Below are 27,526 nucleotides of genomic sequence, written 5' to 3'. Positions count from 1 at the left end.
CTGCAGTCTGTCTCCTGATGTGTCTGCGAGAGGGGAGAGGAGGGGGTGCTGCTGCAGTCTGTCTCCTGATGTGTCTGTGAGGCTGCGTGCTGTGAGAGGGGAGAGAAGGGGGTGCTGCTGCAGTCTGTCTCCTGATGTGTCTGCGAGAGGGGAGAGAAGGGGGTGCTGCTGCAGTCTGTCTCCTGATGTGTCTGTGAGGCTGCGTGCTGTGAGAGGGGAGAGGAGGGGGTGCTGCTGCAGTCTGTCTCCTGATGTATCTGTAAGAGGGGAGAGGAGGGGGTGCTGCTGCAGTCTGTCTCCTGATGTGTCTGTGAGGCTGTGTGCTGTGAGAGGGGAGAGGAGGGGGGTGCTGCTGCAGTCTGTCTCCTGATGTGTCTGTGAGGCTGCGTGCTGTGAGAGGGAAGAGGAGGGGGTGCTGCTGCAGTCTGTCTCCTGATGTGTCTGCGAGAGGGGAGAGGAGGGGGTGCTGCTGCAGTCTGTGTCCTGATGTGTCTGTGAGAGGGGAGAGGAGGGGGGTGCTGCTGCAGTCTGTCTCCTGATGTGTCTGCGAGAGGGGAGAGGAGGGGGTGCTGCTGCAGTCTGTGTCCTGATGTGTCTGTGAGAGGGGAGAGGAGGAGGGGTGCTGCTGCAGTCTGTCTCCTGATGTGTCTGTGAGGCTGCGTGCTGTGAGAGGGGAGAGGAGGGGGTGCTGCTGCAGTCTGTCTCCTGATGTATCTGTGAGAGGGGAGAGGAGGGGGTGCTGCTGCAGTCTGTCTCCTGATGTGTCTTTGAGAGGGGAGAGGAGGGGGTGCTGCTGCAGTCTGTCTCCTGATGTGTCTGTGAGGCTGTGTGCTGTGAGAGGGGAGAGGAGGGGGTGCTGCTGCAGTCTGTCTCCTGATGTGTCTGTGAGGCTGTGTGCTGTGAGAGGGGAGAGGAGGGGGGTGCTGCTGCAGTCTGTCTCCTGATGTGTCTCTGAGAGGGGAGAGGAGGGGGTGCTGCTGCAGTCTGTCTCCTGATGTATCTGTGAGAAGGGAGAGGAGGGGGGTGCTGCTGCAGTCTGTCTCCTGATGTGTCTGTGAGAGGGGAGAGGAGGGGGGGTGCTGCTGCAGTCTGTCTCCTGATGTATCTGTGAGAGGGGAGAGGAGGGGAGTGCTGCTGCAGTCTGTCTCCTGATGTGTCTGTGAGGCTGCGTGCTGTGAGAGGGAAGAGGAGGGGGGTGCTGCTGCAGTCTGTCTCCTGATGTGTCTGCGAGAGGGGAGAGGAGGGGGTGCTGCTGCAGTCTGTGTCCTGATGTGTCTGTGAGAGGGGAGAGGAGGGGGTGCTGCTGCAGTCTGTCTCCTGATGTGTCTGTGAGGCTGCGTGCTGTGAGAGGGGAGAGGAGGGGGTGCTGCTGCAGTCTGTCTCCTGATGTATCTGTGAGAGGGGAGAGGAGGGGGTGCTGCTGCAGTCTGTCTCCTGATGTGTCTGTGAGAGGGGAGAGGAGGGGGGGTGCTGCTGCAGTCTGTCTCCTGATGTGTCTGCGAGAGGGGAGAGGAGGGGGGTGCTGCTGCAGTCTGTCTCCTGATGTGTCTGTGAGGCTGTGTGCTGTGAGAGGGGAGAGGAGGGGGTGCTGCTGCAGTCTGTCTCCTGATGTGTCTGTGAGGCTGTGTGCTGTGAGAGGGGAGAGGAGGGGGGTGCTGCTGCAGTCTGTCTCCTGATGTGTCTCTGAGAGGGGAGAGGAGGGGGGTGCTGCTGCAGTCTGTCTCCTGATGTGTCTCTGAGAGGGGAGAGGAGGGGGGTGCTGCTGCAGTCTGTCTCCTGATGTGTCTGTCAGAGGGGAGAGGAGGGGGGTGCTGCTGCAGTCTGTCTCCTGATGTCTGTGAGAGGGGAGAGGAGGGGGTGCTGCTGCAGTCTGTCTCCTGATGTGTCTCTGAGAGGGGAGAGGAGGGGGGTGCTGCTGCAGTCTGTCTCCTGATGTGTCTGTGAGAGGGGAGAGGAGGGGGTGCTGCTGCAGTCTGTCTCCTGATGTGTCTCTGAGAGGGGAGAGGAGGGGGGTGCTGCTGCAGTCTGTCTCCTGATGTGTCTGTCAGAGGGGAGAGGAGGGGGGTGCTGCTGCAGTCTGTCTCCTGATGTGTCTGTGAGGCTGTGTGCTGTGAGAGGGGAGAGGAGGGGGGTGCTGCTGCAGTCTGTCTCCTGATGTGTCTCTGAGAGGGGAGAGGAGGGGGGTGCTGCTGCAGTCTGTCTCCTGATGTGTCTGTCAGAGGGGAGAGGAGGGGGGTGCTGCTGCAGTCTGTCTCCTGATGTGTCTGTGAGAGGGGAGAGGAGGGGGTGCTGCTGCAGTCTGTCTCCTGATGTGTCTCTGAGAGGGGAGAGGAGGGGGGTGCTGCTGCAGTCTGTCTCCTGATGTGTCTGTCAGAGGGGAGAGGAGGGGGGTGCTGCTGCAGTCTGTCTCCTGATGTGTCTGTGAGGCTGTGTGCTGTGAGAGGGGAGAGGAGGGGGTGCTGCTGCAGTCTGTCTCCTGATGTGTCTGTGAGGCTGTGTGCTGTGAGAGGGGAGAGGAGGGGGGTGCTGCTGCAGTCTGTCTTCTGATGTGTCTGTGAGGCTGTGTGCTGTGAGAAGGGAGAGGAGGGGGGTGCTGCTGCAGTCTGTCTCCTGATGTGTCTGAGAGAGGGGAGAGGAGGGGGGTGCTGCTGCAGTCTGTCTCCTGATGTGTCTGTGAGGCCGCGGGGAGGAGAAGGGAGACATCTGACTGGCACTACGATCGCGCCAGCCGCAAATTACTGTAGCTCTCCTTCCAAAAGGAAAATCAAGCTGAGTCTCTGATGCCGCCAGATGTGAGGTAGCTATCCTCGAAGAAGTCAATGCTCGGCCTTATGAGATAGCTACCTTACATCTGGTGGCATCAGAGGCGCAGCTTTCTTTTCCATTTTGGAAGAACAGCTCATTTGCATATGTGATGGAAAAATGAATCCAGGCAGCAAAGGAGGCAACATGGAGAATCACAATACATTGTATTCACTTTATCTACATCAGGCATGCTCAACCTGCGGCCCTCCAGCTGTTGTAAGACTACAACTCCCACCATGCCCTTCTGTAGGCTGATAGCTGTTGGCTGTCCAGGAATGATGGGAGTTGTAGTTTTGCAACAGCTGGAGGGCCGCTGGTTGAGCATGCCTGGGCTACAGGAATAAAACAGACGTCAGGAGAGCTGACGGGTCTTCTTTAAAGAGGTATTCCCCCATCTTGGAATGCTCCCCCACCAACCTCGTCCCACCTGCACGCGGCAGCAGAGGTGGTCATTTATGGATGGATTGGAATACCCCTTAATTCAGGCATCTCAAACTCGCGGCCCTCCAGCTGTTGCAAAACTACAACTCCCAGCATGCCCGAACAGTCTACAGGACTCATCCTACAGCAGGGCATTGTGGGAGTTGTAGTTTTACAACAGCTGGAGGGCCGCAGTTTGAGGATGCCTGCCTTAAAGTATTCATAATCACGCAAGCCACAATAGGAATAAATAAAGTCATAAGATCTGTCAGCGGCAGCCAGCCTACTTGCTGATGGTTTCCAGGTCACAATAGATGTTTTTTTTTGTACAATACCAAAGAAAACACATTTATAAATACAGCACAAAGCAACGTAATAAAGGATCAAATCATTCGTAACATAACCTACATTTTGTCCAGCGGACAGCGCTAACAGTAATACCGCTATATCTAGGCGCGGGCTCAAGAAATTCCCGGTGTACTGTACACTGCAGGATTCTCTAATGTGCACACATTATTCAGTACATGAAATGGCTCTGATGAAGATACATCTGTAGTGACCCCGGGAGCACGAGCATAAATAATGCATGATCTGCAGCATTATGGTAAGTCCTGCTACTCAGAGGAATGCCGGCTCTTAAAGGGAACCTTGTGCAAAGCAAAAAAAAAAAAAAAACACACAAAAAAAGGAATTTCTATAGAGCAGTAAATCAACTGCAAAAATGTATAAATGTGTAAAAACGATGAACTGATCTGTCAAAGATCCAGGAGAGAGGATCGCATTGGGATCTCCATTGAACGAAGAGGCTCTACGGAGAGGTCAGACCCCTTTGGCACTGCTCGGAGATTTCTGCGTGACAATAACCTAAGCAAAGAGCCGTTCATATAAAGCAGGTCAAACTCGTGGCCCTCCAGCTGTTGCAAAACTACAACTTCCAGCATGCTCCGATAGCGGTAGGGTGTGCGGGCAGGATGAAAGTTGCAGTGGAGGGCCATGCGTTTGACATCCGCGATATAAAGGAATGGTTTCCAGTAACCGAAATCTCTGAGGGGTCTTTGGTCAATGGAGCCTTTTCAGTCTGGAAATCAGCGGTGGTCCGAGATTACTGGTCACCAATGCTCTCCCATGTGTGACATATCAGAGGATGATGTACAATGGGCCGGGGGACGGGGGGACGGGGGGACGGGACGGGACCGAGCATGCATGTAGCGGTGACACATGCTAAGTGAGCAGCCTTGGGGCATTATGGGACTGGTAGTTTTTCGGAGTATCACTGCCACTACTATCACGCCCCCACTCCAGAAAGAGGTCAGTTTAAAAATACTCTCTAGAAAAACATAGCAGAGGGGGATTTACTAAATTTGCACCAATAGACAGGCATACGGGCATCGGATTTATTAGGTGTTGCACCTCACTAGGGGGTTTTGATAAAGGGCGTGGCTTCAAATGCACCAAATAGTGCAACAATTGTGTCAAAATATGGTCTAAAGGAAGCAAAGAGGAGAAAAGTGTCAAGCGTCTAGCAAGCTGCACCATGATAACTTTGGCGCCTCTTCTGCCTGGTCTAGTTAGACAGCAATGACGACTTTGCCCCACTGTGTTAGTGCAGAGACCGAGGGGGCGGAGCATGACACCAGGATTCAAAAACATCCCCCCCGGTAGTGGGAATAAAGGGAGTATTAAAATACCCAAGTATATATAAAATATGTCAAATATAATGTCTATCTCAGAGATCAGCAACCTTCGGCACGCCAGCTGCTGTGAAACTACAACTCCCAGCATGCACACTTATTTGGCTGTTCTTGTAAGGCTACTTTCACACTAGCCTTTCTATTTTCCGGTATTGAGATCCGTCATAGGGTCACAATACCGGGGGGGGGAAACGCTTCCGTTCAGTCTCTATTCATCGACAATGGGGACAAAACTAAACTGAACTGAACGGAACGCTCCAAAATGCATTCCGTTCCGTTCACATACCGGAGAGCAAAACGCATCATGCTGCGGTTTGCTTTCCGTCCTGGGATGCGGAGCAAGACGGATCCATCATGACCCACAATGCAAGTCAATTGGGACGGATCCGTTTTCTCTGACATAATAGAAAACAGATCCGTCCCCCGTTGACTTTCAATGGAGTTCATGGCTATGTTACAGATAATACAACCGGATCCGTTCATAACGGATGCAGACGGTTGTATTATCAGTAACGGAAGCGTTTCTTCTGAACCCTGCCGGATCCAGCAAAAACGCTAGTGTGAAAGTAGCCTAACGCCCATAGAAGTGAAAGGAGGATTCTGGGAGTTGTAGTTTCGGAACAGCCGGAGGTTGCTGATCGCTGTTGTTTTTGCTGCAATGTCGTCAGAATTTGCTCATCCCTCCAACACACAATCTGTGCCGAGCGGTTAATATGCACGCCGGATCCAGATATCACTCATACATATGGATGCCTTTACATTATGTATGTGGGGATCAGACCTTACATAATATACATGGGCAGCGCGCTGGAAAGAAGAGGCATTATGGGAGCGTCGGACACCATTAAATATTTCCACTCTTTGAGCGAGGTCACATTATGGGCTCAGGGGTGAAAAGCGAACATGGAGGCGACAAAGCATCCCAGCGTGTTACCAACCCCGACATGTCCGTACTACCTCCTGCTTCATTACCAGCATCCTAGCTCCGACATCAGATTTGCGCCATTAGCACCGGATGACAGCATTGGACTTGAAACGCAAACTGCAAGCACCCTATAGGACTGATAAAGGGGTATGTATACTAATGCAACGTTTTTGTCCATGATGCATCTAAAAAGAGAACTGTGCAAATAATTTCATATTGTTTTGTGTATACAGCTCCTATGAAGACCTGTGTGTGTTGACGGTCACAGTGCACGTTATCCCTGGTGAGGTCCAATTTTAGAAGTGAAGTAGCAATCGGGGCGGCCTGTTATAATAGGGAATGTCTGATTTTGAAATGACCTTATTAGGGGATTTTGGGTAAGTATGGGGGGTTCCCTATTCAGATATCATCTCTCTCTCTCTCTGGAGGACCTGGTAAAACTGCAGACTACACAGACTTGAATGGACCCTGTGTAATACTTATTTTCTCCTGTGGCGGTGCTGCAGGCAAACAAGTACTGCCAGCAATCCCCACCGATCACAGGTGATCACTTGGGTTCTGATTCCTGTGAGCTAATAAAGGATAATCAGAAATAGGAAGCCCCCTTTAGGGGCTTACGCACACGACCGTATGTATTTTGCAGTCCGCAAAACACGGATCGGCCAAAAAAAATGGATGACAGCTCTTTTTTTGGGGGCTGATCCCTTGTAACAATGCTTGTCCTTAAAACGGACAAGAATAGGACATCTATTTTTCTGCGGAACAGACATGCGGATACGGAATGTACACGGAGTCATTTCCATTTTTTTGCAGCCCCACTGAAATGAATAGTTCCACATATGGGCCAAAAAAAAAAAAACTGAACATGTGCATGAGCCCTAAGGGAGCAGTTATTTTTTCACAAGTGGCTTTAAATGCAGTCGGAGTTTATAATCTGTATGACGTGATTATTTTTGTATTGTCACATAAGGGCGGGGGCAGAAATTGTATAATACATATGTACACACTGTATATAGAGGGGTGTGAAGAGCTCATGAAATTCAGGGCAGAAACCTTGAACAGCTATAAAAAAAAAAATTGCTGTAGGCATACTGTTGCCATGGTGATTTTGCAGTGGTTGCCATGGCGATGCTGATGCTGGCACCTTGGATGCTCCGTCAGCACATGGTGTGGAGGTGGGTGAACCGGAGGGTAATGGGCACTAGGGAGTTAATCAGGAGGACAACGCAAGACTGTGTGTACGGTGGTGTGAACACAGCCTTAGGGCTCATGCACACAACGTATTCTTTTAGCCGTGTCCATTCCGTTTTTTTTTTCTGCAGCCCGTATGCGGAACTATTCACTTCAAAATGCATTCCGTTTCCGTTATGTCAGTTCCGCAATAAAGATAGAACATGTCCTATTCGTAGTGGAAATCAGCGGCTCACCTCTAGACTGAATGGATATGGGTGCTCACCTCTCGGTCCACCCGAACCGTACGGAAGACAGAAATAGTAGTAACAAATAGAGGGGCACTCCGTATAAGGGAACAGGAGACGGCAATGTAGATATCACTATTTAATATAGCATCAAATATTCTAAAAAACATCCATAAAATAAATAAAACAAACAAAGTGGAAAGGGGTCTAAGAAATGGCCTACGATGGTAGAGGTTCAATAAAGTTCCAAACAGTTCATAAGGAATGAACACTCCCCATAGTGATCGTCATTCAGAGCAGATCTCAATGCTTTCAAAAGGAATCCAAGCAATACAATCTTGCAACTTCAGTAAGATGTTACTGATGTAGTGAAGTGTCCAATTCCGGAGCTCAAATACAGAGGGACAGACAATTATGTCCAATTCTGGGAGGACTATCTATTCAAATGGATAGAAGATGGCAACAAAGTCTCTTACCCCGCTCTGTTACTGGACTCAGCGTGATGTATCAGAGAACAGCCGATCACCTACTCCAAACGCGGCATCCCACGTGGTATGGAGTCTGAACGTGACGTCTCACGTGACTCCTCGGCTGTGGCGGTGATGACGTGATCCGTCTTTCTCAGAGGTATGATCTCAATACGAGATAGATGATATAGGTGGGATCAACCGCCGTTCTTTCTTCCTGATCACTTTTACTTCCTTGGAGGGAACGGCTCACTGTCCCAACTGGCCTATTCGTGCCCGTTTTGCAGACAAGTATAGGCATTGTTACAATGGATCCACGAAAAATACGGATGTCACCCGTATTTTTTGCAGATCCGTGTTTTGCAGACCCCCAAAATACATACGGTCGTGTGCATGAGCCCTTAGGGTTCATACACACAGCCATAGCCGTTTTTAAGGTCGGCAAAACAGATACAGGCCGCGTGTGTTGTGCATTTTGCGGAATGGAATTTTCCGCCCTCTATAGAACTGTCCTATCGTTAGCCGGAAGACACAAGAACACGACATGTTCTATTTTTTGTGGGGCCGAGGAACGGACACACAGGATGTGGACAGCACACCGTGCGTTGTCCGCATCCGACCCGCAAAAAATGTGCACGAGCCTTTAGTATTTTTGGTCCGTATCTGATCCCCATTTTTTGTGGATCACACACAGACCCATTCATTTTGTCGCTAATTACAGAACCTGTCCTATTCTTTTCCGGACAATAATAGTTTTTTTTTTTTATTACTACAGTGGGTCCCGCAAAAACGGACTACACATTAGGGACAGATTTACTAATAGTTTTGTACTTTACACCGCCTAAGAATACGAATCAGCCTAAGGCCTCCTGCACACGAACGCGTGCGCCCTGTGGCCGTGCTGCGGCACGCAATGCACGAACACCGACCGTGGGGCAGCGGCAGCAGACCCATTCACTTTAATGAGTCTTCGATCCGCAAAAAGATAGGACATGTTCTATCTTTTTGCGGAACGGACGTATGGGACGAAACCACAAGGAAGCACTCTGTAGTGCTTCCGTAGGGTTCTTGTCCGTGCTTCCGTTCCACATCTCCAGACCCATTCAAGTCAATGGGTCCGCAGTGATGCGGTATGCACACGGAACGGTGCCCGTGTATTGTGGATCCGCAATACGCCAACGGGACACCTACAGCCGTGTGCATAAGACCAAACTAACTATTCTGGTGCATGGACCTTTCTCCCTATGCTAGATTTATGCTAGAATTTTGCACCAAAAAAAACTGACTAGACTGAGTTTACACCACCCATAAGTTGGCGAAGTTTTACACCAAAAATGCGCCAAAAGTTTGGCACAATTTAGGTCACGCCCCCCCTAAAAGCTTAGAAAAAGGCGTAAAACAGTAAATGTGATGCAAGGTATGCAAATTGTAAAAAAATTGCTTAGTTTCATTGTAAATCTTACCCACATGTGCTTTTTATCCAGTTACTTTCTCGTGTCTCCTCCTCGGGCATTAGACGTTAATACTTAGAATTAATGACACGTACAATTACCCGATGGCTCCGGGTCCTCAGACACTATGGCACAGAACGGCCTTAATTATAGATTCAGCAACAAAGTGTCCCTGGAAATTATCTCCAAATGTTAAGTATGAAATCAGCCCTGCGATATAGGTGAGGGCTGCAATACCAGACGCTGCCTATAGAAAAGGGGGGTGCTGTTTAAGGAAGATCATTTTTCTCAATCTCTGTGAGCCAGTTATAGGCAAATTCTGCCCAGGAATCATGATGTCATCGGTGAGAAAATACCTAATACAGTTGTGTTCAAAATAATAGCAGTGTGTTTAAAAAAATGAATAAAGCTCAAAATCCTTTTAATAGCTGTTATTTCCATACACACAAATGCATTGGGAACACTACACATTCTATTCCAAATCAAAACATGAAGAAAAATATATCAAATTTGTGTTGTTTCTCTAAATAAAAAAAATAAAAAATAAAAAATAAAAAAGACTAGACAGCTATTGCAAATCTTCTTTGCCCCGTGCATTCTATCACCCACAGGAACCTATCTGTGCCGTGCCCTGTAACGGGCTGACATTTCTATATTCAACCCACTCATATCTTATATATAAGGGTGGGTTGAAATCAACTGCAGCATCCTACCCAGAATCTGGGATGAGCTGTAGAAATATGGCTTTTTCTACGCAGTTATTGCCTGCAGAAAGCAATTTCTACAATCAAGATGGGCGATAGTTTTCCATAAAGACTCGCGGGGCAAGGATGTAATATTACCACTTTACAAAGAGCTTGGTGCCGCCTCATCTGGAATATGCAGTTCAGCTCTGGGCACCAGTCCATAGAAAGGATGCTCTGCAGCTGGAAAAAGTACAGAGGAGAGCGACTAAACTGATAAGGGGCATGGAGGGTCCAAGTTATGAGGAAAGATTGAAAGAATTGAATTTATTTAGTCTTGATAAGAGACGTCTAAGGGGGGACATGATTAACCTATACAAATATAGAAATGGGCCATACAAAAAATACGGTGAAAAACTGTTCCATGTAAAATGCCCTGAAAAGACAAGGGGGCGCTGCCTCCGACTGGAGAGGAAAAAGTTCAGTCTCCAGAAGCGTCAAGGCTTTTTTACTTTGAAATCAGTGGAATAGTCACCTCAGGACGTGGTCACAGCAGGAACAGTGAACAGTTGTTATAATAATAATAATAATAAAAAAGCTTAGATGAAATATTAAAATTAAATAATCTGTAGTCAGCAGCAGAGGGAGCTCACTGCATACAGAATAATACATTCTATGCATGACCAGTACGCAGTAGGCTCCCGAGCTCCCCCTGGTGGTGGCGGCCATAGGCAGCCAGAATTGTATCATTTAACTTTATGGCAACCAGGAAAATTGGGAACTTGACACGAAACAAAGCTCAGACTCCTAAAACATTATTTAATAACGTTAAAGAGGACCTCTCACCCGTCCTGACATTACACTATAAGTACCTGGCACAGTAGGGCATGTTGAGATGTCCTTGCACTAATTTTCTTTCCCGATGGGCTGCTTCGTTCCCCTTCTGTGCCCCCCGTTCTGGTTTCTCACCCTGTATGCTAATCCATACCATCAGTACAGAGATGAGGAGACGGCCGCGTTTCTCAAGGGGCGACTCCTTCCCCCTGGCTAAATCGCAGCGGAGAGCGTCACAGCCAGAGAAAAAAGCTCTGCAATTGGTCAGCTGACCGGCAGGGAGAAGGAGACGGCCCCTGAGGAACGCAGACCTCTCCTCCTCCCTGTACCGATGGTATGGATTAGCATACAGGGCAGGAAAGCAGAACGGGGGGCACAGCGGGGGAAGGGAGCACTCCCATCAGGAAAAAAAAAACATAAGCGCGAGGACATGTCCTCAACATGCCCTAATGTCAGGACTGGTGACTGATCCTTTATCATCACTGAATTTTTTTAACAAAATAAATATATTTCAAAGGGTTACCAATCACTCCAAGTGTCCTCTTATGTCATGTATCTGTTTATTTAAGGGCTCATGCACACGGTCCACAAAACAAGGATAGGCAGCCGTGTACATTCTGCATTTTGTGGAACGGCCGGCTCCTAATAGAACGGTCCTATCCTTGTCCGTAATAGCGGACAATAATAGGACATTCAATTTTTGGCGGCAGGGCCTTATGGACACAGAATGCACACAGCCATTTCAATTTTTTGCTTCCCCAATTAAAGTAAATGGTTCCACATATGGGTCACAAAAAAACTGGAATGGACATGGAAAAAAAAAAAAATGTTCATGTGCATAAGCCCTAAAGGTGCGGATCCAAGTACCATAGATAGGAGCGGTACTGTTTCTAGAGCACAGTTGCCATTTTTTTTGCACAACCACTTGAATACATTAAAGAATTTGACCACATTCAATAAGCTTTAGTCTATTGTCCCCCCACGATGGGCAATGCCGATTGGGGAGGCTGCGTGGTGTTAAACAAGCCCCAGACAAGGCTCCAAAATCAAATATCAGACGACCTCCTATAAAGCCAATTCGGAGTCGAGAGGAACGCAGCACACGGGCCTCCTACTAGCTGAATGCTAATGAACGGAGCACCCAGCTCTAATCTTCAGTTTCTGAGCACGTTGCTTAGCTCGCCGTTCGTCCGTCCTCTATATCCCTTTGTCTTAATGATTAAAAATAACAATGTCCAATGGTAAAATGTCCTTGTCACATTCACTACTGTGGGAGGCGTCAGCGTTGATCTCACCTCACAAGGTTTGTCCTTTGCGCTGATGTGAAGGGAGAGCGAATCTGCTCCGTGCACCGACAATTCATCTCAATGAGAAGAGGTGGAAGGCACAGCTGTCAGAAGCCAATTAAGGAGACTTGTGCAATGTGAACAATGACCTATCACAACCAGCGGCGAGAGGAACCTGTAATCAAGGCACCAAAGAGACTGCAATAAAGCTGAAGGAGACAGGTACACAGAGACAGGCACAGAGACTGCAGCCCAGTGGATCAGGGGTCAGCTGCAGCTTGTAAGGATTCCCTCAAGCACATCCCTAGCACTCAATTCTCTTTCATTTAGACTTATTTCTTGATCCATTTTTTCGCTCTTCTTAGTTTTCTTTCGATCTTTGTCACTCCCTAAAGATTTTACCTGCAGAGGTTTCTGGAGAAATCCGATTGTGGTTCACAAAGAATCCAGTTCTTATATGATATTTTTCCATGACAAATCTTTTACAGGGGGTTTTCACTGATCAGTGTGGGCCTCACAGCTGGGACCCCCTCCCTCCGATCAGCTGTTTGAGAAGGCACCCGCACATGCAGTAACACCGCGCCCCGTCTCTCAGCTTACCAAGCACTGCGCCGTACGTTGTATAGCGGCAATGCTCGGTCTCCGAGCTCAGCCCCATTCACTTCAATGGGGATGAGCTTCGCCTAGGCCGCGTGACCGATGAACGTGATGTCACTGGCCTAGGAAAAGCTGGAGAAGGCCGCAGCGCTACTGGGAGTATCGGTGCCTTCTCAAACAGTTGATCAGCAGGGGTCCCAGACCTCATCAACACGGCGCGCTGTCCGCATCTTTTGTGGCCCCATTGGAATGAATAGGCCGACATCAGATTTGCAAAATTGCAGAAGGAATGCATAAAGAAAATGACAGTAGTGTGCATGGGCTCTTAGACACTCGGAGATTCAGGTCCCTTCCATCTGAACACTATCCCAAGTTCCCCATGCCACCTTTGCTCAAACATTCCCTTACTGTTCTGTCTTCGATGGAGACCAAGCAAAGCCCTACCACTTTAATTGACCTCTGATCACCAGTACAGTAATCACATACCACAGGGACCTTTATCAGTTCATTTTTCTTAAAGGCATTTTCCAGGCTCCAGATATTGATTACCTATTCTCAGGATAGGTCATCAATATCCAATCAGTGGGGGCCCGGCACCCCGGCTGTCCAGCTGTTTCCGGCAGCCTCTAGAACTAACACTTTGAATGGAACAGGAAGCGCAGATGCGTTGAAAGTGTAGTTGCCGTACTGGGTTACAGCAGGTCGGCTCCTATTCACTTCAAAGGGAGCTAAGCTGCAGTAACCCAGCACGGCCACTACACTTTGAACAGCGCTGTCTGCTTCCTGCTCCATTTAAGAGCTAGGCCCGGAGCAGGGAACAGCTGATCGGTGGTGGTGTGTGGTGTCAGACCCCCAGCGATTGGATATTAATGACCTATTCTGAGAATAGGTCAGAAATATCAGAAGCATGGAAAACCCCCTTAAACCAATTGACCAAGTCTAACTTTCACTCTACGGGACTGCCAGAGATAGCCAAGGACTTGTATTCTGCTATTTCCGGACGCCCCATAGAGCGTCAGGGCACAAGCGTCTCAAGTGGGGGAGAACAGGCCCCTGTTTTTGTGATCAGTGGACGCCCTAGCTGGTTGGACCCCCGCCAATCACACTGTTCTAACGGGACAACCCCCTTTAATAACGACAGGAGATGAGATTAAGGTAAGTATTTTATTATCAAAATTATTACATCTCTTCTGAAAGATCAAATGTTACATCATTGTGTAAAAACTCCACGTGAGTGATGACAGCGGTCGGCTCCTTTCTGTGACCTCGCCCCACGGACCGATCTTTATAAATGTGCTGCCAAATGCGGAAAAAAAACAAAACCCCATGTCAGCCATTATTGAGGCATTTGGCCGCGCGTCGCGAGACCCGGCAGAAAGTGGAGGCTTGCGATACAGACCCTGTGATGTTTATACACACATAATATACAGTATACAAGACCCCAAAAAAAAGGGTGACGTGATTTCCATCCCTAACCAGTCTCACAGTTGTACAAACCTGGAAAGAAATCAGGCAGTTTAAAAAAATATTGGGGGGGGGGGGGGGGGGGGATATATAAACTTATTTCCTTATTTTTGCTTACATTTTTTCATAGAAATTTCTTCTTGCTATTGGAAAGGACACATGATTTTTAATCCAATGGGCGATACTTTGTAACAGTCACCAAACGAAACCGGAATAATAAAGATGATAGCACAACTGCTGTTTGGAGACCTGGAGAGAGAGAAAAGAATGGAGGAGGGGGTAGTCGGAGAAGGGAGAGACTCACAGTATTATCTTGCGTGACAAGGAGTCGATGTAGCACCGAAGATTAGAACATCCGGGTTTTCTAGATAGCACACAATGCTCAGAACTGAATATAAAACGTAAAAGCATCTGCCCGGTGTTAAAAAGTAAATGGGGGTTAATGACCCGGATGGGGATGGGGCGTTGACTTTTTGGTATAACTTAAGCTTTTATCTCCCCGAAAGCAATAAAAAAATAAATCTATGGAGAAAAAAATAATAATAAGTGTCTGACTTTACAGTCGGGGGAACAGACAGAAGCAGCAAAATAAAACATGGATTACGGGATTTCCAATGTTTCTTGGATTTTGGAGGCCTTTTTTTGTGACAGACGCTTGAATATTTGCAGATTGACACGATTCAAGTGGTTTACTTTTGTGTACATGACTGGGGGAGGTAGCTAGAAGATCAGAGGGTCTTGCACTTTTTAAGGAAGCCCCTTTATGATTTTTTTTTTCCGCCTAAATATTTTTCACTAGCATTTCACGAAATTCACTTGAACCCTTAAAATGAAGGGGCGCAGGTCTCCCGTAGAATCTGAACCCCTTCATTGCTACTCAGATTCCTGTCATGGCTCCCAATAGGGCAAAAGACTGAGGTCTCTGGTTCTCTATTGAAAACGTTGTCAGATGTCTTTGACAAATTTTCAAGTGCAAAGCTCAACTCACAGTGCAAGAGATTCCTTGAAGCTGACAGTACGCACACATGGTCAGGGCGAACCTAACCTTAGATGCTGAATGTCAGTGGATACTGTCAGCTCCATATTGACAAGATTTAAAAAGAAACCACAATATTCTTCACTGTTCGCTGAGCTTGGGTTTACACGGGTCAAAGTACCATGGAGACATGGTAAGTAACCCTCCATGCATCTCCCTATTACTCACAATATAGGTCTATGTAAGCTGCGATACATAGAAAACCATTTGCATTTGGTTAGAGTAACAGATCAAATATCTGCCCAGCCAAAAATGCCTACACTTGATTACAGGTGACCATACCTAGCAGTCAATGCAAATATTCAACCATGGACTTTAACAGGCCTCCAGACGTTACGCCGCGGGACGCCCTGCTTTCGACATGTACAATAGAGAATATTTTGATGCAATAAAACAAAAACTTTTTTCTTTTTTTCCATACAAAAATATAGATACCATTATGGTGTCAATTACTATACAGCATAGTACAATGCAGCATTTACCTGGAACATGAAAATTCTGTGTACAGTTGTTACAAGATAACCAAGCGTGTGTGTGTATATATGTGTGTGTGTATATATGTGTGTGTGTATATATATATATATATATATATATATATATATATACACACACACACACACACATATATATACATATATATATATATATACACACACACACATCCATCTGTCTACCGGCCAGGCTGCGCAGTAACAGATGTAGCACCGCCTTGGATTCACTTGCGACGGGTCTGCTCTATATTTACAGCAGTTATGGTCACTGGCCCATCCAGTACTCGATATTAAAATAAATATCAAAATGTAGAAACTCAATTCTGTAGAATCACTGGTGTACACACACACACACACAAAAAATATGACACGGAACGACTGGTGCTAGCACTGGAATGCCTACAATAAAACATGGAAGCCAGATCATACCGAGCAGTGGGTTACCGCCAATTTCATGCATTTTTCTGGATTTTAACATTTCTATTTTCCAAGCTTACCAATTGGTACACGATTTTCAACAGTGACTACAGCAATGCCCTTTAAGCTGCGGCTCTCCAGCTGTAGCAAAACTACATTCTGTGGCTGCCAGAGCATGGTGGGAGTTGTAGTTTTGCTTTGGGAGGAGAGACGCAGGTTAAGGTACTCTTGTTCTACAACCATGCTGATTTGTCAAGAGGTTACACTTCTCCCTTCCTAAAAAAAAGAAAAAAAGTGAAAAATAGAACTGGATCCATAACCTCACTTCAGAAACTCTCTGATACTAGTCACAGATGTCATTCCAATCAGTAGTGGTGGCGCCAAAACAGGAATGGAAGGACAGATCTGCAGACGTAAGGAGGATATGAACACAGTAGCCCCTTCCCTGCTTATCCCCCTTCCCCTAAAAAAAATTATTGTTATAACCTGATGCTACAATTTTTAGGCGCTTCTTTAAGCCCCCTTCTCCCTGTCCTTATAATTCAGCTTAAATTTTAACCATTTATTATTTTTTTTATATTTAAATCATATAAACGTTGTCCTTACTGCACAAGTGACTACAGGTGGTTTCTGTTGATACAGAGAGAGAAACCGAGTAATTGTATTGATTAATAGGTCTACACAACTTTTTTTTTAATCGTTGTTTTGTGGATTTCCCAAGACGTCTGTCTGTTTTCTTGCAACATGAGTGTGTAGAGTGAGGGGAGCCGATGTGATCAGCAAATTTAGCCTCCACCTGTCTCAGTCCTAGACCGGCACACCAGGTCCATCAGGTGCGGGTCTGAGCCATCTGTAGGTCCAGGAATGGCTTAGGGATAGTGCTATCCTGTTCTTTCCTCTCTAGCAGTCCTAGGAAAGGCCAGTCTGAGTTTTTACTCCCGAGGCTTGCATTTGCTGCAGCCGGTATTGTTGAACGCCAGACCCTCGTTGTGAATAATGCTGTGGACTGGACACAGCTGTTATCCTGGAGCCCGACATGGTTATAGTTCTCGAGTCTGATCTCGACCCCTGTGGGGTGGAGGAATTAGTAGAAGCCCCAGTGCTGGCTTGAGAGTCTGAGGAAACAGAGTCTGTCCTGAGCAATCGCGCTGGACTTGCCTCACGGCTGGGGCCTCGGTGATGGAAGCTTTTCCTTGGCGGACACGTTCCAGCATTGCTTCCATAAAGCTGCTGGCTGTTGTAATACCCAGAGCTCTGAGCAGTGGGAGAGTCTGTGGAAGTAATATGGGAAGGACTTGAGAAAGAAGAAGAAATGACAGAGGACTCTGTGTGGCTGTGTCCTGTCCTCTGTGGTGTCCTATAGCTGAATCCACCAAGCTGAGCTGCGGGACCACGGAAAGGGGATGAATTCTGGGAGAGGACGCTGACCGGCTCCGACTGAGGACTATCACACTGCAGGAACTGAGGAGCAAAAAGAAGAAGAAAACTATTTAAAAAAAATAAATAAATTACTGAAGTCTCCAAGAGCCCATCAAGTAGTAGTAGAAATATAAATATATGCTACAGTGGGACAAAAAAGTATTTAGTCAGCCCAATTGTGCAAGTTCTCCCGCCAAAAAAGATGAGGCCTGTAATTTTCATCATAGGTATACCTCAACTATGAGAGACCGAATGAGAAAAAAAAATATCCATAAAATCACATTGTCTGATTTTTTAAGAATTTGCAAATTATGGAGGAAAAGAAGTATTTGGTCAATAACAAAAGTTAATCTCAATACTTTGTTATATACCTTTTGTTGGTAATGACAGAGTTCAAACGTTTTCTGTAAGTCTTCACAAGGTTTTCACACACTGTTGCTGGCATTTTGGCCCACTCCTACATGAAGATCTCCTCTAGAGCAGTGATGTTTTGGGGCTGTCGCTGGGCCACACGGACTTTCAATTCCCTCCAAAGGTTTTCTATGGGGTTGAGATCTGGAGACTCTCCAGGACCTTGAAATGCTTCTTACGAAGCCACTCCTTCGGTGTGTTTGAAAATCATTGTCATGCTGAAAGACCTCATCCAAATGCTCTCTAGCAAACTTCAGACGGGCCCGGACATGTACTAGCTTAAGCAGGGGAACACGTCTGGCATTGCAGGATTTGAGTCCCTGGCGGCGTAGTGTGTTACTGATGGTAGCCTTTGCTACTTTGGTCCCAGCTCTCTGCAGGTCATTCACTAGGTCCCCCCTGTGTGGTTCTGGGATTTTTGCTCACCGTTCTTGTGATCATTTTGACCCCACGGGGTGTGATCTTGCGTGGAGCCCCAGATAGAGGGAGATTATCAGTGGTCTTATCTAATAATTGCTCCCACAGTTGATTTCTTCACACCAAGCTGCTTGCCTATTGCAGATTCAGTCTTCCCCGCCTGGTGTAGGTCTACAATTTTGTTTCTGGTGTCCTTCGACAGCTCTTTGGTCTTGGCCATAGTGGAGTTTGGAGAGCGACTGTTGAGGTTGTGGACAGGTGTCTTTTATACTGATAAGTTCAAACAGGTGCCATTAATACAGGTAACGAGTGGACGACAGAGGAGTCTCTTAAAGAAGAAGTTACAGGTCTGTGAGAGCCAGAAATCTTGCTTGTAGCTGACCAAATACTTATTTTACCGAGGAATTTACCAATTAATTACAAATCCTACAATGTGATTTTCTGTATTCATTCCACCCATTCTCTCATAGATTGAAGTGTACCTATGATGAAAATTACAGGCCTCATCTTTTTAAGTGGGGGAACTTGCAGAATTGGTGGCTGACTAAATACTTTTTTGCCTAACTGTATACAAGTCAGGTTCATAAATATTGGGACAGTTCTAACATTTTTGGCTCTATACACCACCACAATGGATTTGAAATGAAACTAACAAGATGTGCTTTACCTGCAGACTGTCAGCTTTGAGGGGATTTACATCTAAATCAGGTGAACGGTGCAGGAATTACAACAGTTTGCATCTGTGCCTCCCACTTGTTAAGGGACCAAAAGTAATGGGATAATTGGCTTCTCCGCTGTTCCATGGCCGGTGTGTGTTATTCCCTCATTATCCCAATTACAATGAGCAGATAAAAGGTCCAGAGTTCATTTCCAGTCTGCTATTTGCATTTGGAATCTGTTGCTGTCGACTCAAGATGAGATCCAAAGAGCTGTCACCTATCAGTGAAGCCATCATTAGGCTGAAAAAAACACAACAAACCCATCAGAGAGATAGCAAAAACATTAGGCCTGGCCAAAACAACTGTTTGGAACGGACTGGTGAGCTCAGCAACACCAAAAGACCCGGAAGACCACGGAAAACAACTGTGGTGGATGACCGAAGAAATCTTTCCCTGGTGAAGAAAACACCCTTCACAACAGTTGGCCAGATCAGGAACACTCTCCAGGAGGTAGGTGTATGTGTGTCAAAGTCAACAATCAGGAGAAGACTTCACCAGAATGAATACAGAGGGTTCACCACAAGATGTAAACCATTGGTGAGCCTCAAAAACAGGAAGGCCAGATTAAAGTTTGCCAAACGACATCTAAAAAAGCCTTCACAGTTCTGGAACAACATCCTATGGACAGATGAGACCAAGATCAACTTGTACCAGAGTGATGGGAAGAGAAGAGTATGGAGAAGGAAAGGAACTGCTCATGATCCTAAGCATACCACCTCATCAGTGAAGCATGGTGGTGGTAGTGTCATGGCGTGGGCATGTATGGCTGCCAATGGAACTGCTTCTCTTGTATTTATTGATGATGTGACTGCTGACAAAAGCAGCAGGATGAATTCTGAAGTGTTTCGGGCAATATTATCTGCTCATATTCAGCCAAATGCTTCAGAACTCATTGGACGGCGCTTCACAGTGCAGATGGACAATGACCCAAAGCATACTGCAAAAGCAACCAAAGAGTTTTTTAAGGGAAAGAAGTGGAATGTTATGCAATGGTCGAGTCAATCACCGGACCTGAATCCGATTGAGCTGCATTTCACTTGCTGAAGACAAAACTAAAGGGAAAATGCCCCAAGAACAAGCAGGAACTGAAGACAGTTGCAGTAGAGGCCGGGCAGAGCATCACCAGGGATGAAACCAGCGTCTGGTGATGTCTATGCGTTCCAGACTTCAGGCTGTAATTGACTGCAAAGGATTTGCAACCAAGTATTAAAAAGTGAAAGTTTGATTTATGATTATTATTTAGTCCTATTACTTTTGGTCCCTTAACAAGTGGGAGGCACATATGCAAACTGCTGTAATTCCTGCACCGTTCACCTGATTTGGATGTAAATACCCTCAAATTAAAGCTGACAGTCTGCAGGTAAAGCACATCTTGTTTGTTTCATTTTAAATCCATTGTGGTGGTGTATAGAGCCCAAAATTTTAGAACTGTGTCCATGTCCCAATATTTATGGACCTGACTGTATATATGTGACTGATTTATACTAACCTGATAATTGTATCTAGAAGGGCTGTAAACGATTGGTCCTTTAGAAACAGCTGGGTTCAGCATCTCAGAATCTCCATCTTCTGTGAAGGGGTAAAAGAACACCGAAATGTATAAAAATTGAATTACATAAAATGTGTCTTATAACAAGTGGAATATATGAAATGTGTGTCCTTAACAGGATCCCTTTGACAAGTACATTGTGCACCAATACTGTCAAGTGGATTGGCTCTCTCTTATGTAATAGTTAAAAAGGCAAAAATCTATTTGCTATGATATGCCATCGCTTTATGACCAGTGGAGGGGGGGGGGGGGAGGCTCTAACTTCTGGGACTTTCTGAAAACGAAGGAGTGCTTCAGTGCTGATTTGGAGCCACGTTCCTTTCTACATTTTCCATACATGTTGGTGCTCCAGGTCACTTGGCTGTGCAGGAATATGCAGCTGACAATCATTTCAACGGGGAGGTCCTGCAGTCCCCTGCACAGCGGGTGGTCGTTCTGGTCAGGCGTGGCTGTGCAGGACATATCCATGAAGGAGATGCGGAACTAAAACGGCGCTCCCACTCCCACCAGTGATAAAGCAATGGCATATGCTAGCGATCTGTTATCACTTTTTTAGACTGCAATAACCCTTTAACCCTTACTGATCACCTGAGACCCAACCAAGATTATAAAAGAACCCCATTAAGAGAAATTTGTCACCAAGAAATTCACTGATAAACCAGGCACAAAGCTTTGTGTAGGGATTTTCACTCATGCAATTCACTCTGCGATCTGTTGCTTCATTCTAAAGGAAATGTACTTTTAATCTATATGCAAATGACCAGTTAAGTGCACCATGGACGGGCCCAAGCCACTCTATGCACCCTTCTTCATCCCATTGCTTCTCTGCCAGCTGCCCCCTATCCATAATTGACAGGGCCAGTCTTCCGTATAGTCAACTAACCTGTCAATCAAGAAGAGGGGATGGGCTGGCAGAAAACGCAGGATGAACAAGGGCACATAGAGTGGCTATGATCACCCGTAGGGAAACTTAGAGGGGTTGTCCCATTTTGCGATTACTAAGGGAGCTACTGAAACAGTGGAGCGCGAAGCCTGCTCCGCTGTTTGCCGGCCACCTGGTGGTCGAAACTTGGTCCCATCTCGACTTAGTAATAGCGAGATAGGACAGCCCCTTTAACTGCACATTTGCATATGGATTAGTAGTACTTTTTCACCAGAATAAAGCAACGGGTCCCTAAGTGAAAGGTATCGTTACATTTAGCAGAGTAACAGTTAATATGGTTGAAAAAAAGACATACGTCCATCAAGTTCAACCAAGGTATAGGTGGTGACTCGAATCCCAGAAGGAAGAGAGACTCAGATTTCTACACGTTTCCATAAGCATTAACGTTGTTTACTTTTAAGAATTCATCTAAACCCTTTTTAAACCCGTCCACGGTTCCTGCTGTGACCATGTCCTGAGGAAGTCTATTCCACAGATTCACCGTTCTCGACAGTAAAGAAGCTTTGACTCTCCAGTCGGAGGCAGCGCCCCCTTGTCTTTTGAGGGCATTTTACATGGAACAGTTTTTCTCTGTATTTTTTGTATAGGTTAATCATGTCCCCCCTTAGACGTCTCTTCTCAAGACTAAATAAATTACAATTCTTTTAAATCTTTCTTCATAACTAAGACCCTACAATGCACTGCACCTGGTTTAATGGTGAATATCTTGGCGATAGGCTTCCTTTAAAAAAGTTTAACTTTACCTGACTTCTCTGTCCAGACTGCTCTCCCTAGAAGGCGACATCTCCCCTCTTTGTGACACCTTAACCCCACCTCTCAAAACTCGCTCTAGGAATCCCTGCCCCTCGCGTAGTCGTTCTACCGATGTTGGAACCATCCTGTTAATAAATGCATAAAAATTAGTCACAGCAATCTTTGAGGTATAAGCATAAAATTACCCTAAAAATGGTGATAAATTGCGGCCTTCCTTCTCCATCAGTAGGTAAAGCATTCTCTTTCTACAATTACCAATCTACAAATTTTAAAATGGCTAAATAGCTAGGATGTGCAGGGTTACATAATATACAAAAGATATACAAGGTTTGCTGGGGGATAAACAGACACAAGTGTTTGGAAGGTGTTTGGAAGGTATCAGGCTACAACAGCGTTTTTAGCTTTTACATTCATCTCCAAAAATGTATGCACAAAACTCTTGTGTTAATGGATGAAGTGACAAGATCTCATTACCATCTGCTGCTGATGCTCTCTGGTTGCTTGCAGTTGGGAGAAGCGCTGACTGTTCTTTCTGTGGGGCTGATATCCTCAATCTGAGGCATGGAGGGGTGAACAGGAGAAGAGAAGCCACTTTGTGGTGAAGATGGAGCTTGAAGCTGCAGAGCACCCGACAGGTCTGTATCAGAAATAGACCCATTGCTGCTCTGGCGTGTTGGTGTCCCTGCACAGCGTATAATGTCCCCTCCCGGAGAAGACATGACTTCCTTGGCTTCTTGTTTTCGCTTTCGATATTCTAACAAAGATACCTTCAAGGATAGAAGAGAAAGACAATGGTGGAAAATCAGGGGGTGCAACAAAATGCATCATCTAATATATCACTAGTAAGATGCACACTGTGAAAAGTCACACTTATTTTATTGCTTTCCAGACAGAATTAAGGAAGCTGCTAATCGTATACTGAAGGATGGCAAAATACCGCACTGCGGGCGCAAATTTAGTCCTGAAATAACCTACATGGGCGTGAACAGAAATCAACCCAAAATGGAAGGAACCGCTAACAGGGGCTTCAAGAAATTATCCAGTCCTGCTGCGAGGGCGACCACAAATGGGTTGAGGACGTCACAGAGACATCTCACCACTTTCTGAAATTTAACAGTTAATTAGAGCAGGTCTACCACATTTACGTACTCAGCGAACCTGCTATGTATTCCTATATCATATTCTCAGCTGTGGCAAAAAATACTATAAAAATGTATCCCTAGAAAATTCATGCTGGGTACAACACAATGGGGCTGCATTGCAATTCTCAATGCAGTTCAGTCAGCATAGCCCCTCTGATCAATGATCCTTATGATATGGTTTCACCACAATGTTAAATATTGTAAGTGCAGAGTCCCTACTTTGGTCCCAGTATTGCAGACACCGGAATGGACAAAAGTGTCTACAGTGCGCAGACCCCAAAGAGCAGTCGAGAACAAAGCTTTCTAGATACTCTGTAAATATCACTTGTGTGGGTCCAAAAAAATGTTCACGTGCATCTACATGGTCACTTTTCATACTAATGTATTCAAAGCCGACTGTTTTGTGTAAAATGGAATAAAAGTTTTTACAAATCAATAAGAGACGAATCAAGGCACCAATATACTGGGAAAGGCGGTGACCAAACTGATCAAGAATGTAAGGTTCTAGTTATATGGTGCATTCATGTTGCACTTTTTTCCGATGAAAGTATTGCAAAATTGTGGCCAAACGCAGACATTCTTGCCAAAATTGCAGCACAGCCTTCTTTGTTGTGTGGATGTACCCTAACAGCGCAAGACGACAGGGCATATAAAAAAAACAAAAAAAAACCTAATGGCTTCTCCTAACATATGACTGATCTTATGAATTTTAACAAACTCATTAAAGGGATTGTCCAAGATAATTAAAAGTCTTGGACAAGCCCAGCAATAGCCCAAAAATAAATAAATCTGACCCCTTTTTTCAGCGCCATTCTCTGCCACGCCGGTCCGGTTCTCCTGCCGCTGCTTGTTTACAAACTGCACAAGGGATGTACCAGTCTACGGTGTGACACCGCTGGAGCCACTGACCTCCGTAGGCTAACACTAAGGACAATGATTGGCTGCCTTGTGCAGTTTGTAAACAAGCAGCGGAAGAAGGAACAGACCAACATGGCAGAGAATGTGGTAAGAAGATGCATTTTTTTTAATGTTAGGCTATTGTAGGGCTTGTCCAAGATTTATTTTAATTATGCTGGACAACCTCTTTAATTGGCAATATAAAAAATCCATCATCAAGTGATTCTGGTGAATAAATGTGAAACAATCTTTATCCAGGTGCACACTACATACATTTCAGCGATTATATGCATAAAACGCAGTACATTTTCTTGATCTGTTACCTTTTTCCTCTGAGGTGGATTTTGTGGTGAAGATCTGACCCCCTCACAAGTCCTATCACTACAAGGAGACATAGATCCTTGTGCAGATTCTTTCAAAAGTCCAGGAACAGACCTAGTATAATAGGCCTCTACAGGAGAGCCACAGTACATATCTGATTGGGAAGGCTTTCTTTCCCCAACAAGAGGGGACCCACGTAATGAGCCATCGGCCCGAGGCATTGCGTTCAAAGGGGAGAAAGCATACATTAAATTGAACTCCGTCCGGAAAGTCTGTTCAGACGTTCTTAGCAGCGTTGATCCTTCCCCTCCTTTTCCTAAAACATTTGCTTCTGATGTGCCACTGTATGGCAAAGATGTGCTTGGAGACTGTGAAGCGAGATCACCGAGACTGGTGTTAACTGTGGTTTGGAGCTCCTGGCAATTCTCCATGGATATATCCAAGAAACTGGCCTTTGGCAAATCTGCATCAGTCCGTAGGCAAGGCTGAAAAGTGAGACAGAAAATCAATACTTCGTGTTATGCTAAAGATGTACAGTAACCTATAAACTATAGCTCCACATGCCATCATATAAAATTCCACAGTAGAATATATAAATATATATATATGGCTCCAAACCTCTATAGTGCTACTCTGAACAGGCAAACCAACAATGTGAAACATTGGAAGCTACATATGGTATGATGTGGGAAGGGGACCCCAATTATTTAGGCTACTTTCACACTAGCGTTCGGGGCTCCGCTTGCGAGTTCCGTTTGAAGGCTCTCACAAGCGGCCCCGAACGGATCCGTCCAGCCCTAATGTATTCTGAGTGGATGCGGATCCGCTCAGAATGCATCAGTCTGGCACCGTTTGTCCTCCGCTCAGCAGGCGGACACCCGAACGCTGCTTGCAGCGTTCGGGTGTCTGCCTGGCCGTGCGGAGGCAAGCGGATCCGTCCAGAAGGCTGAACGCTGATGTGAACGAGGCCTTACAATGTAAGTCAATGGGGACGGATCCGTTTGAAGTTGACACAATATGGCTCAATTTTCAAACGGCTCAATTTTTGTTCATGGTAATGCAAACGGATCCGTTCTGAACGGATCTAAGTGTTTGCATTATAGGTGCGGATCCGTCTCTACAGATACCAGACGGATCCGCACCTAAACGCAGGTGTGCAGGTGTGAAAGTAGCCTTATCCACTGATGACCCAACAATTAACACTGGAGTATTGCCCGTTGTGTACCCTATACTCTATCTTCAATCGGCATGGAGGTACATAATGTCATTATTCCCCAGAACACACACACACACACTTAATACTAGCAAGTGCCATAGTCTGATAGCTACCTCTGGTGACAGGGACTCGGGCCTATGCGCTGGGGAGCTTTCAGGGGAGGAGATGTTCTAGCAGGAAAAAAGGAAATTGTTAATTGCATTTGAAAAAAAAAAAAAAAAAATGAAAAAAGTTAAAGGGGTTCTCCAGGAATTAAGAAAATTAAAATATACTTAAATATCACTTCATTATAAATATATTCCCAAATACCTTACATTAGTTATAATGGCTCATTTTGTCTGGGGAGTAATCATTAGGGGAAAAAAAAATGGCCGCAGCCCTAGAGAGCTGCCTCATCCTCCTCTCCGCTCTGCTTGTCAGGGATTATGATCCTGAATACAGTTTAATATGGTCATCAGCTGAATCTCTGTAGGAATGGAGTTCATGAACAGATGTGGCTAATGAGCAGCAGCACTTGTCTGCAGTCTCCATTACCACAATCTGTCCTGTCCGTCCTCCCTGTACTTCATGTCTCCTCATGAACTCCTGTTACTACAGAGATTCAGCTGAAGATCTTCTCATTTGTATTCAGGATCATAATGCCTGACAAGTAGGAGAGGAGGATGAGGCAGCTCTTATCTCAGTGTTGTGAAGTAACTTGTCCTACTTTGTGATTAGGATGGGTTTTGTGTGCACTAATAGGACAGCGGCCATTTTATTTCTCCTAATCATTGCTCCCTTAGACAAAACGAGCCATTATAACCTAATGAAGGGTATTTGGGAATATAGTTATAATAAAGTAATATTTACGTATTTTAATTTTCCTTATTCCCGGAAAACCCCTTTAAAAGTCATAGAAAATTAACACATTTAGCCACAAGTCATTACAAAACAATAATCTGTTACACTGTTAGTTTGCAAAGTGAAAGACTAGGAATGGTTGGTTTTGGCAATTTAGAAAAAATAAATAAAAAAATATCTGCATTAATATAAAATATGTTAAAATTTAATGTAGTAGATATTTATGATACTAGAACAAATTTTACCCAAATGTATTTAGGTATCCTGGTGATTATCTTTAATCATTAATCACAAGGAGTCAATCATCTTAAAGAAATGCATCATCTCACAACACCTCAAAAATATACAGTGCATGGGGCAGCACCATCATTTTCTTTACCTCAAACTGTAGTGGAGTATTACAACGACTAGCAGCAAGAGAAGGGATGGGAGAGAACATAAGTCCATATCCATATCGGGATTCCTCTTCACCAGGAAGGGAAGAGCTCGGTGTCGTCTGCATCGGACTTAGAGAGTCTGTTGTTACAGAGTTAGGAAGTGCAGGGGGGAACGGCACAGGACTTGATAACATTGCTGTACTTTCTTCTAAGATGTATTTCATCTTCCATTTTTTAAAGGGATGCCTGCGATTTCTGTAAAACATATCAATCATCAGTGATCTCCATAACACATTCCAGGTCAAATAAGGGAGAAAAGCAAAACATCAACTTCAGTTCCCAGTCCAAAAAAATAGCAGTTTATTCAAGGTGTTGCCCTAGTGAAAATATTTCTTGGCAAACTGCAGAGCATGTTAATGTAAAGAAAACTGTAAAATTACCTTCTAGATCCTCCTATTCAACGTCAACACTCTGCCCACTCCACTGGGCTACAGTGGCGAAGTCCTGTTTACCACTGTAACCAATCACTGGCCTCAG

The 27,526-nt window shown here is 45.6% G+C and overlaps 1 protein-coding gene across 1 annotated transcript in view; it reads right to left on the bottom strand.

Moving 5' to 3' along the window:
• Positions 1-13,727: 13,727 nt before the first annotated feature.
• The window catches only part of SETD5 (SET domain containing 5), an 89,236-nt gene continuing 75,437 nt past the window's right edge, over positions 13,728-27,526 (bottom strand). Inside the window, 7 exon segments of the mRNA XM_044302190.1 lie at positions 13,728-17,446; positions 20,441-20,520; positions 22,182-22,321; positions 22,671-22,963; positions 24,559-25,041; positions 25,886-25,942; positions 26,992-27,242. Coding sequence (XP_044158125.1) covers positions 16,895-17,446; positions 20,441-20,520; positions 22,182-22,321; positions 22,671-22,963; positions 24,559-25,041; positions 25,886-25,942; positions 26,992-27,242 — 1,856 coding nt within the window. The 3' untranslated portion in view covers positions 13,728-16,894.

The sequence above is a fragment of the Bufo gargarizans genome, chromosome 7 (genome assembly GCF_014858855.1).
Source record: "Bufo gargarizans isolate SCDJY-AF-19 chromosome 7, ASM1485885v1, whole genome shotgun sequence".
NCBI lineage: Eukaryota > Metazoa > Chordata > Amphibia > Anura > Bufonidae > Bufo > Bufo gargarizans.
This window is presented reverse-complemented; position numbering and strand designations above follow the sequence as displayed.